Raw genomic sequence first — 12,558 nt, 5'->3', positions numbered from 1 at the left:
GGTGTTGCACAGAGGTCTGTGTTGGGAGCAATTCTTTTTATGTTATATGTCAATGATTTGGATGATGGAACTGATAGCTTTGTTGCAAAGTTTGTATACGATATGAAGATAGATGGAAGGGCAGGTAATTTGAGGAAGTAGACAGGCTACAGAAGGACATAGATTAGTAGAATGGGCAAAGAAATGGCAGATGGAATACAGTGTCGGGAAGTGTAGGTTATGCACTTTGGTAGAAGAAATTAAAGGGTTAACCATATTCTAAATGAGAAAAAAAACTGAGGTTCAAAGAGACTTGGGAGTCCTTGTGCAGGATTCCCTAAAGGTTAATTTGCAGGTTGAATCTGCGGTGAGGAAAGCAAATGCAATGTTAGCATTCATTTCAAGAGGACTAGAATATAAAATCAAGGATGTAATGTTGAGACCTTATGAAGCACTGCTGAGGCCTCACTTGGAGTATTGTGAGCAGTTTTGGGCCCCTTAGAAAGGATGTGCTGAAAGTGGAGAGGGTTCAAAGGAATTTCATGAAAATGATTGCGGGATTGAATGGCTTATCATATGAACAGCGTTTGATGGCTCTGGGCCTGTACTCACTGGAATTCAGAAGAATACGGGTGACCTCATTGAAACCTATCAAATGGTGAAAGGCCTTGATAGAGTGGATGTGGGGAGGATGTTCCCTATGGTGGGAGAGACTAAGACCAGAGTACATACCCTCAGAATAGAGGGGTGTCCTTTTATTGCAGAGATGAGGAGAAATTTCTTTAGCCAGAGAGTAATGAATCTGCGAAAGTCGTTGCTACAGGCAGCTTGTGGAGGCCAAGTCTTTATGTACATTTAAGGCAGAGGTTGATAGATTCTTGATTGGTCAGGGCTTGAAGGGATACAGGAGAAGGCAGGAGATTGGAGCTGAGAGGAAAATTGCATCAGCCATGATGAAATGGCGGAGCAGACACGATGGGCCAAGTGGCCTAATTCTGCTCCAGTATCCTATGGTCTTAAGGGTTAGCAAGTTTTGGGCATGCTCGGATGGTGCCAGAAGCATGGCAACACTTGCGAGCTGCCCACACACAATCCTTGGACTCTGTTGGTTGTTGACGCCAATGACACATTTCACGGTATGTTTCGATGTTTAGATGTCCATCTGGCAAATAAAGCTAATCTTTATCTTTAGCACCACACAATTCAGAGGACAGAGCAATGAAGATACAAAATTGAACACTGGCATCCCTCCCCCAGCATCACTCATGGGTAGTGTTTCCATAAAGGGAATATAATGCCTTTTCAATGAGAATTGCACTGAATTTTTATTCAAACTTTTACAGTGCAACAGGGTCATAATTTTCACTCTGCACATCTGTTGGTGTCCTCCAGCACAAGGAAGCTGCCTGCAGCAGTGTGGGCACCTGAAGCCAGAATATGGTTACTGATTCATCAGAATCCACATTGAAACAACCAGTTAAGCAGTCACACAGTGTTGGTTTGATATGCAAGTCACTGCCTTTCTAAGACAAGGGCACTGCTGATCAAGACACACTCCATTTTCTACCCAAACCAACCTTCAACCAAGGACTTGCTGGGCCACTTCTAAAGGTGCTTCAACATAAGCAACACAATTGGTCTGGAATAACACACACACACAAAATGCAGGAGAAGCTCAGCAGGTCAGGCAGCATGTATGGAGTTGACATTCTGGGCCGAGACCCTTCATCAGGACTGGAAAAGGGGAAAGAAACCAAAATTTCTTGTTACACACATAAAAATTGCTGGTGAACGCAGCAGGCCAGGCAGCATCTATAGGAAGAGGTACAGTCGACATTTCAGGTCGAGACCCTTCGTCAGGACATTCCCAAAAAAAATCAGCACACTTAACGGGTATTGAAATAAAATATTCAGCAGTCCATGGAGGAAATACTGCTAATGTCCTCATTCACTGTACAACATTCCAAGGATCCGACCTTACCTTCACATGTCGGGATTTGTCCATCCCATCCATCAGCAGCACACAACAAGTAGCTCCGCCCCACCAGCTGATATCTGGACAGAGACAGGTTATTACCAATAAACTGGTATAAAAATGAGAGCCAAATATGTCAGTGTTTCAATATCTTGGCTAAGAAAAAACATAATGTTAATTTAATTCAGAATATGAACCAACACAATGGTACAGTGAAGGAAAAGTGTAGCAAGATACAAATTAAAGCAGGTTAAACTGCTCAGAAGAGATTTTTTCAGATGAGGGTTGCTGTGGAACAAAAGGGACAGTGGTGTAGAATGAGTCACTGCTCCAATTCACATATGTGTGAAGAGTCATCTCTCAGTCTTAGAAGAATGAGGGGGTTGAAACCTACCAAATATTGAAAGGTCTCGATAGAGTAGACGTAAAGAGGATGTTACCAATAGTGTGTGAGTCTAGGATGAGAGCTCAGAAAACAGGATGTTCATTTAGAACTGAAGTGAAGCTTCTTCAGCCAGAGGGTGGTGCATCTGTGGGATTCACTGCCACTGATGGCAGTGGAGGCCGAGCCATTGGGTGTATATAAAACAGTGATTGACAGGTTCTTGGTTAGTCAGGACATCAAAGGTTATAGGGAGAAAGCAAGAGAATAAAATTGAGAGGGCAAATAAACCAGTCATGATGGAAAGGTGGCGAAGGTTCGATGGGCTGAATGGCCTAATTCTGCTCCTGTGTTCTGGTCTCTGTCATGGCCCCTGCATGATTTGAATTAACCTGGCTCTGTTTTCCTACATTTCCTCTGGTTCCCTCCAGTGCCAGTGGCTAAGGAGAGGGATCTGTAGTCTCATTACGCATAGCTCCCAGGCACCCTTTAGAACTCGACACTCTCGGCTTGCCGATGAGAGATTGAAAATATCAAAAGGAGGAAGCTGAAAGAAGCATTCTGACCAATATGATTTCTCAGCCCTTGAAGTTATGATAGGGACTGATGTGATAAATTCCAAATTTCAAATTCAAACTACATTTATTATCAAAGTGCATATATATTGCTATGTACCACCCGGAGATTCATTTTCTTGCAGGCATTCATAGTAAGGCAAGGAAATACAAAGGAAGCAATGAAAAGCTGCACAGAAACAAAGATTTTCAAGCAAATAATGTACAAAGGAAGTCAAGCTATGCAAATAAAAATAAAAACTAATAATATATAAATAAATTTCAAAGTAAACTTATTATCAGAGGGCATATATGTCACCATGTACAACTTTGGGATTCAATTTCTTGCAAGCACACTCAATAAATCCATAATAGAATAACAAACATAATAGAATCAATGAAAGACCACAGCACCTTGAGCATTCAACCAGAATGCCAGACAACAAACTGTGCAAATACAAAAATAAAGAAAGAATAATTATAAATAAATAAGCAATAAATATTGAGAACACAAAATGAAGAGCCCTTGAAAGTGAGTTCATAGGTTGTGTGAACATTTTAGAGATGGGGCAAGTGAAATTAAGTGAAGTTATCCCCTTTGGTTCAAGAGTCTGGTGGCCGAGGATAATAACTGTTCCTGAAGCTGGTGGTGTGAGTCCTGAGGCTCCTGAGCCTTCGTCCTGATGGCAGCAGCGAGAAGAATGTATGACGTGGGTGGTGGGGGCCCCTGGTGAATGACGCTCTGGGCAGATGGGCTCAATGGTTGGGAGGGCTTTACCCATGACGGATTGGGCCATATCCACTACTTTTGTAAGATTTTCTATTCAAGGACATGGATGCTTCCATACCATTTACGGTCCTTCCAAAAATAAATAAACATTGAGAACATGAGTTGTAAAGTCCTTGAAAGTGAATCCATAGGTTGTGCTCAGTGGTCCGAGTTCAGAGTTCAGAGTTTGCCCACCTGATATCTGCTTCACCAAATACTCACCCTGTTTTACAGGAAAAAGTAGCTCTACTTCCAAAAGTTGTATTTGGTGCCTGAATATATCCATTCACTATCTCTCCTGGATTACTGCAGTTCCTCACTACACGGAAAAACAGGGGAAAGAGTAAAGGTGCTGCAGACACCGGGATCTCCAATAGGTTCATAAGACAATTGACAGGAATGTATCGTTAAGAGTTTTACAACAATGACATTTTTGATATCCCACCACTTTAACAGTGAACACAGGATTCAACAGTGCAATAGTAGTGCAGTGGTCAGCACATTGGTTTACAGTACCAGTGACCCGGATCAATTCTCACCACTACCTGTAAGGAGTCTGCATGTTCTCCTTGTGACCGCATGGGTTTCCCCCAGTGGCTCTAGTTTCCTCTCACAGTCCAAAGACGTACTGAGTGGTTGGTTAATTGGTCATTGTAACTTGTCCTGTGATTAAGCTGGGATTCATCTGGGGGATTGCTGGGTGGCATGACTTTAAGGGCCTATTCCACGCTGTATGTCAATCAATGAATCAGTCAATAAATAGATATAGATAGATAGATAGATATCACAGAGTCAGCCTCTCTCCTGCCCATTCATGTTTGAAAGAAATGGTCACCACCAGCCTCCAAAATCAATGTAAAGAACTAGTACTGTGTCTCCAAGTTGTGTACTTTATAACAATGTTCAAAGTAAATCTTATCATAGTGGTCGCTAGCTGGTGCTGTATAAGCCCAAACCACATCAACAGCTTGTTACCATCAACTTCAGATACAATACTGAGTCATGTCATCTGCAGAAATTCTCTGATGACTCAGCAATAGCTGGGTGTATAAAGGGAGGACAGGAGGATGAATACAGGGCCCTGGTGGAGGACTTTGTCAAATGGTGCAAGCTGAATCATCTGCAGCTCAGTAGGACAAAGGAGATGATGATGGACTTTAGGAAGACCAAGCCTGCACTGCTCTCTGTTACTATTGATGGTGAGGACATGGATGTGGTGAGGACCTACAAGTACCTGGGGTGCCCCTGGATGACAGACTTGAGTGGAGCACCAACACAGAGGCTGTGTACAAGAAGGGCCAGAGACTGAGAAGGGCCTCTACTTCCTGAGGGGACTGAGGTCCTTTGGAGTCTACAGGCCTCTTCTTCAGATGCTCTACCAGTCTTTTGTTGCCAGTACAATCTTCTATGCGGTGGTGTGCTGGGTCAATGGCATCAACACGGGTGATGCCAAGAGGCTCAATAAACTGATTAGAAAGACTGGGTTTGTTATAGGAATCAAACTGGGCACACTGGAGGCTGTGGTAGAACAAAGGACCCTATAGAAAATCCTGGCAATTCTGGACAATGTCTCTCACCCTCTGCATGTCACCTTGGCTGAACAGAGGAGCACTTTTAGTAACAGACTAAGACAACTGTACTGCTCCAAAGAGCACTCTATGAGGTCATTCTTACCCTTGTCCATTAGGCTCTATAATGAAGTCAACCAATAGCCAAGGAAGTGATGGCTCCCACTCCTGTTGGACTGTTTGTAGTAACTTATTTTTATTCTTTCTACCTCTCTTCTAATATTCACATCTGTGCACTTGTAATGCTACTGTGACACTGTCATTTTCTTTGGGATCAATAAAATATCTATCTAGCTATCTAAATTTATTATCAAAATACATATATATCACCATACACAACCCTGAGATTCATTTTCCTACAGACATACTCAGCAAATCTACAGAATAGTAACTACAACAGAATCAATGAAAGATCAGAGTGCAGAAGACAACAAACTGTGCAAATACAAATGTAAATAAATAACAATAAATAATGAGATAATGAGATAAAGAGTCCTCAAAATGAGATCACTGGTTGTGGGAACATTTCAATGATAGGGCAAATGAGTGCAGTTCAAGAGTCTGATGGCTGAGGGGTAGAAATTGATCTGGGGAAAAGCAACAGAACCCCTATTAAATATTCACTGTGGCAGATGGAATTTATTGCAGACATGTGCGAGGACTTGCACTTCGGTAGGACCAACCAGTAGATCTTACATAGTGAACGGTAGGGCACAGAGGAATGTGTAGAACAAAGGGATCTGCGAATACAGGTGCATAATTTGTTGAAAGTGGTGTCACAGGTAGATAGGGTCATAAAGAAAGCTTTTGGCACATTGGCCACTATAAATCAATGTATTGAGTACTGAAGATGGGATGATATGTTGAAGTTTTATAAGATGTTGGTGAGGTTTAATTTGGAGTATTGTGTGCAGTTTTGGTCACCTACCTACAGGAAAATGTAAACAAGGTTGAAAGAGTGCAGAGAAAATTTCCAAGCATGTTGCCAGGTCTGGAGGACCTGAGTTATAAGGAAAGATTGAATAAGTTCAGACTGTATTCTTTAGAACATAGAAGATTGAGGGGAGATTTGATACTGGTACATAAAATTATGAGGGGTATTGATTGGGTAAATGCAAGCAGGCTTTTTCCACTGAGGTTGGGTGGGACTACAACCAGAGGTCATGGGTTAAGGATGAAAGGTAGAAGTTTAAAGGGAACACGAAGGGAAATTTCTTCATTCAGAGGGTTGTGGGTGTGGAACGAGCTGCCAGCGCAAGTGGTCTATGCAAACTCGATTTCAACGTTTAAGAAAAGTTTGGATAGGTACATGGATAGTTGGGATTTGGAGGGCTACGGTTCCAGTGCAGGTTGTTGGGAGGAGGCAGTTTAAGTAGTTTTGGCATGGACTAGATGTGTCGAAGGGCCTGTTTCTGTGTTGTACTTCTCCATGACTCCTTCACCATTGGTTACACTAGGCTTCAGTGGGTACAAACTGTACAGTAACAACTTGGGAAGCATGTGAATGCACTTACTTCTTTATTTTTTATTATTTGCATAATTTGTTCTTTTTTATGCACTTTGTTGGTTTTTGTCGTGTGTAGTTTCTCGTGGATTCCATTGTCTTTCTTTGTTTTGTGACTGTCTGCAAGAAGATGAATCTCAAGATTGTATACGATATACATACCTCGATAATAAATTTACGTTGAATTTTGAAGGTGCAGAGGCAATCCACGAGGATGTTGCTCAAGATGGAACATTTCAGTGATGAGCACCTAGTGGATAATCTGGGATTGATTTTTTGTGGGGGGTAGAGGAAACTGAAAAGGGAAAAATAGACGTACAAAATCATAAGAGGTCAAGGATAGATAATAAGAAAATTAAAAGTTAATAGAACTATAAACTATAAAAGTTAATAGAACTATAAACTATAGTTCTATAAACTATAAAAGCTGTTATCCATTATGGACAATCTGGTACATCCTCTCCATGACCTACAAAATAAGCAACAGAGCACCTTTTCGAGCAGACTAATTCTGTCAGAAAATCTTTCCAACCAAATGTAATAAGCATACACAACAGTTCATCTCTGTGCAACAAGAGAATACAGATTATAGTACAAAAGTCTCTATTATTTTGTACATTATTATTGCACATTGGTACATTATTATTGTGTCTATTATTATTCTGTACTTTATTATGAAGTCTGCACACTGCTAGATGTTTTTTTAAATGTTGCTGCTGTATCAAAAGAATTTCCCACTCTGGATCAATAAAGTACTTATTATTATTACCAGAATTAGGTTTATTATCACCAGCATGTGACGTGAAATTTGTTGACTTAGCAGCAGCAGTTCAATATAATACATAGTATAGAAGAAAAATAAATAAATTGACTACAGTATACAAATATTGTATAGATTAAAAATCGTGCAAAAAAGCAGAAATAATATATAGTAAAAAAGTGAGGTAGTATTCAAGAGTTCAATGTCCATTTAGCAATCAGATGGCAGAGTAGAAGAAGCTGTTCCTGAATCACTGAGTGTGTGCCTTCAGGCTTCTGTACCTCTTACCTAATGGTAACAGTGAGAAAAGGGCGTGCCCTGGGTGCTGGACATCCTTAGTAATGGACGCTGCCTGAGACACCACTTTTTGAAGATGTCCTTGGTACTTTGTAGGCTAGTACCCAAGATGGAGCCGACTAAATTTACGCCCTTCTGCGGCTTCTTTCGGTCCTGTGCAGTAGCCTCCCCATACCAGACAGTGATGCAGCCTGTCAGAATGCTCTCCATGGTACATCTATAGAAGTTTTTCAGTGTTTTTCTTGACATACCAAATCTCTTTAAACTCTCTAATGAAGTATAGCTGCTGTCTTGCTTTCTTTATAACTGCATCGATATGTTGAGACCAAGTTAAATCCTCAAAGATCTTGACACCCAGGAACTTGAAACTGCTCACTCTCTCCACTTCTGATCCCTCTATGAGGATTGGTATGCATTCCTTCGTCTTACCCTTCCTGATGTCCACAATCAGCTCTTTTGTCTTACTGACGTTGAGTGCCAGGTTGTTGCTGCAACACCAGTCCACTAATTGACATATCTCACTCCTGTACGCCCTCTTGTCACCATCTGAGGTTCTGCCAACAATGGTTGTATCATCAGCAAATTTATCGATGGTATTTTACCTATGCCTAGCCACACAGTCATGGGTATATACAGAGAGTAGAGCAGTGGGCTAAGCACATACTCCTGAGGTGCACCAGTGTTGATCGTCAGTGAGGAGATGTTATCACGAAATCACACTGATTGTGGTCTCCTGGTTAGGAAGTTGAGGATCCAATTGCAGAGGGAGGTACAGAGGGCCAGGCTCTGTAACTTCTCAATCAGGACTGTGGGAATGATGGTATTAAATGCTGAGCTATAGTCGATGAACAGCATCCTGACATAGGTGCTTGTGTTGTCCAGGTGGTCTAAAGCCATCTTTAAGAGCTATTGAGACTGCCTCTGTTGTTGACATATTGTGGTGATAGGCAAATTGCAATGGGTCCGGGTCCTTGCTGAGGCAGGAGTTCAGTCTAGTCATGACCAACCTCTCGGTTATTATTATTGTTAATAAATGCTGGTAATCTAATGTAATGACCTGAAACATCGTCCTTCCACAGGTATAGTCAGGCCTTCTGAGTATTACAAGTATTTTCATTTTTATTTTAGACTGTACGAAATTTCTCCCCAGAGCAGAGGTTTTTAAGACCAGAGGATATGGTTTAAATGAGGAATAAGAGGTTTAGATTGGACCTGAGAAGAATATTTTCATCCAGAAAGGGGTTGAAATGCGAACACAGTGCCTGAGGTGGAAGTGAAAGCAGATAGTCTCACAAAATTTAAGAAACATTTGGATGAGCACTTCAATCGCCAAGTAAGCTACATACCAAGTGGTAAATGGGATTCAAATAGATGGGTACTTGATGGCTGGTGTGGATATTTTGGGACAAAGGAACTTCTTAAACTTAACTCCTCAAACTTTTTACCTCTGTAAAAAAGTTTTAAGACAGAACCTCGATGGGAACACCATCACCTACACATATTAGAGGGGGCAAAATTACACCCAGACATTCAACTTCTATTTCTGGATGGGAGCCTTAGAGAAAGTCAATACAAACCTAACAATTATCCAGATGTCATATTTTACCTTTCAAAATGAAGAACAGCAAAACATAAGCAGATCGAAGGCACATGGAAAATAGACTTCGGACATTTATGATTTCAACAGATTTGAAAATAAATTGAATGCATTAATCTTTATTCACACAGTAACATGGTGGTTAGCATGTGTTACAGTACATACAACTCAGAGTACAATTCCCATCACTGCCTGTAAGGAGTTTGTACATTCTCCAGATAACCGCATGGGCTTCCTCCAGGTGCTCCAGTTTCCTCCCACAGTCCAAGATATGTACCAGTTGGTAGATTAATTGGTCACTACAAATTGTCCTGTGATTAGGTGAGGGTTAAATTGGGGAATTGCTGGGCAGCTCGGAAGAGCTTATTCCCTGCTGTATCTCAATAAGTAAATAAAATGCATACTCACGTGTGCAGGAGGGAGGTTCTGGTACAAACGTATTGTTTTCTCTACATTCTATCACACTCTTGCCGACCATCTGAAAGCCTTCAACGCAGCTATAGCTGATAGTCTCCCCATATGAGTACGTCAGACCGAATCCTGCCTCTATCTGGCCATCTGCTATCTGCTCAGGATGATGACATTGAACAGCTACCAAAACAAATCAAAGTATCAATCTCCAGCACATAACACTGCAGGTCAGGCAGCATCATAGAGGGAGAAAGAGTTAATGCTTCAAGGCTAGGGCCTTTCATCAGAACTGAGAAAGGGAAAAATCAAATTAATTTTTAGTAGCAAGAAATGTAGAGATGAACCTCTGGAAAATTGAAAGCATTGGTTTCCATGTTTAGAATATTAGGACCAGGAGCAGGAGTAGATGTTTCAGTTCTTAGTGCCTGCTAAACTGTTCAGTAGGATCACTGATCATATTTTACCTCAGGGACACTTTCTTACACTACCCTATATCCTGATTCCTAAAATGACCCTTAAGATTTGGCATGTCACCAAAGACTAGCAAATTTCTACAGATGCATGGTACAGAGCATTCTGACAGGTTGCATCATAGCCTAGTATGGAGGCTCCAATGCACAGGATTGCAAGAGGCTGCAGAGGGTTGTCGACTCACCAAGCTCCATCACCTGTCCTGAATTGCAGTCCCCCTAATTTGGGGCAGCTCTAGATCGGCCAGACATACACAGTCCTTTAAAAATAAGAAGGATTTGTATGTTTGAATGAAATCACCTGACATTCTACTAAGCTTGGGAGGGAAAAGGCCATCTACTTCCTGCCTGCTAACAGGACAAAATTGGAATCAATCTGATATCCTTTGTTACGCTCCCTCTGCCACAAATACATCCTTCCTTAATTCAGATTCAGAATCAGATTTAATTTCACCAGCATGTCGTGAAATTTATTAACTTTACACAGCAGTGCAATGAAATACATGAGAGACAAATATAGAGAAAAAACTGAGTTACAGTAGTGCAAAATAACAGAAATAAAAAAGTAGTGAGGTAGTGTTCATTGTTTCAATGTTCATTTAGAAATCCGATGGCAGAGGAAAAGATGCTATTCTTGAATTTCTGAGTGTGTGCCTTCAGACTTCCGTATCTCCTTCCTGATGGTAACAGTGTGAAGAGGGCCTGTCCTGGGTGGTTGGGATCCTTAATGGTGGACACCTCCTTCCTAAGGCACCGCTCCTTGAAGGTGACTTGGATATTACGGAGGCTGGTACCCATTATAGACTTGACTAACCTTACAAGTTTCTGCAACTTATTTCAATCTTGTGCAGTAGCTCCTCCTCCCCCCCATACCAGACGGTGATGCCGCCAGTCAGAATGCTCTCCACAGTACATTCGTAGAAGTTTTCCAGTGTTTTAGTTGACAAACCAAGTCTCCTCAAGCTCCTAATGAAATATAGCCGCTGTCTTGCCTTCTTTATAGCTGCATTGATATGTTGGGACCAGGTGAGATTCTCAGAGATCTTGACACCCAGGAACTTGAAACTGCTCACTCCCTCCACTTCTGACTCCTCTATGAGGATTGGTTGTGTTGCCTCGTCTTACCCTTTTGGAAGTCCACAATCAGCTCTTTGGTCTTGCTGATTGTGAGTGCAAGATCGTTGCTGCGACACCACTCAACTAAATGGTATATCTCACTTCCGTACGCCCTCTCGACACCATCTGAAATTCTGTCAACGGTTGTATCATCAGCAATGTTACAGACGTTGTTTGAGCTATGCCTAGCCACACAGTCATGGGAGTACAGAGAATAGAGCAGTGTGCTAAGCACACATCCCAGAGGTGGGCCAGTTTTAATTATCAGCAAGGTGGAGATGTTATTTCCAATCTGTACCGATTGTGATCTTCCAGTTAGGAAGTTGTGGATCCAGTTGCAGGGGAAGGTACAGGAGGCCTAGGTTATCTAGCTTTTTGATCAGGTCTGCAGGAATGATGGTGTTAAATGCTGATCTATAGTCAATAAACATCCTGACATAGGTATTTATTTTCTCTAGGTGATCCAAGGCTGCGTAAAATTGTGGCGATAGACAAACTGCAGTGGGTCCAGGTCCTTCCTGAGACAGGTGTTCTTTCAAGGAGTGGTTGGTCATGACTCTTATGGAGAGAAGACATGGACAATATTCCAAATAAATTTGCACCATGGTGTTAGAACTGGTTTATTATTGTTATATGTACCAAGATACAGTGAAAGGTTTTGGTTGTATGCCATCCAGACAGATCATTTCATACAGAACCATACTGACATAGTGAACAGAATGCAAAATATAATGTTGTAGAATACAGTCTGGTTCTATATATTTCCCATAAGACATCTTTGCTCTTCCAGTCAGATCCTTTTATCAGAAAGGCCTTACTAAATGATTTACATGATTTGCCTTACTAAATGTTAATAGGACTTGCATGCTAACTTTCTGTGAATCACGTACAAGGACACCACCCATGTTCACCTGAATAATAAAACCTTTCAATCTCCCACCATTTACAAAGATAAAACTTCTCCTTTTGATTCAAAAGACCAACACAGAATTAGGCCATTTGGCCCCAAACCGCTCACAATACTCCAAATGTGGTCTAACCAATGCCTTAAAATGTCTCGGTATTACACCCTTGTTTTTATATTCTAGTCCCCTTGAAATAAAAGCTAAGATTGTATTTGCCTTCCTTACTACTGGCTCAACCTACAAGTTAATCTTTAAGTATTCCCACACGAGG

At 41.4% G+C, this 12,558-nt stretch overlaps 1 protein-coding gene across 4 annotated transcripts in view; it reads right to left on the bottom strand.

The window, feature by feature from the left end:
• LOC140209566 (complement component receptor 1-like protein) overlaps window positions 1–12,558 on the bottom strand; it is a 63,018-nt gene that overhangs the window by 28,524 nt on the left and 21,936 nt on the right. For 3 of the 4 annotated variants that reach the window (XM_072277839.1, XM_072277838.1, XM_072277840.1), the window contains exons 8-10: window positions 9,794–9,976; window positions 3,882–3,978; window positions 1,961–2,034 (exon numbers count right to left, since the gene is read on the bottom strand). In XM_072277839.1, the coding sequence (XP_072133940.1) occupies window positions 1,961–2,034; window positions 3,882–3,978; window positions 9,794–9,976 (354 nt within the window). The remainder of the gene's footprint in view (window positions 1–1,960; window positions 2,035–3,881; window positions 3,979–9,793; window positions 9,977–12,558) is intronic. The other variant, XM_072277841.1, reaches the window with a different exon arrangement.

This window comes from Mobula birostris, chromosome 14 (genome assembly GCF_030028105.1).
Source record: "Mobula birostris isolate sMobBir1 chromosome 14, sMobBir1.hap1, whole genome shotgun sequence".
In the NCBI taxonomy this organism is placed as follows: Eukaryota; Metazoa; Chordata; class Chondrichthyes; order Myliobatiformes; family Myliobatidae; genus Mobula; species Mobula birostris.
This window is presented reverse-complemented; position numbering and strand designations above follow the sequence as displayed.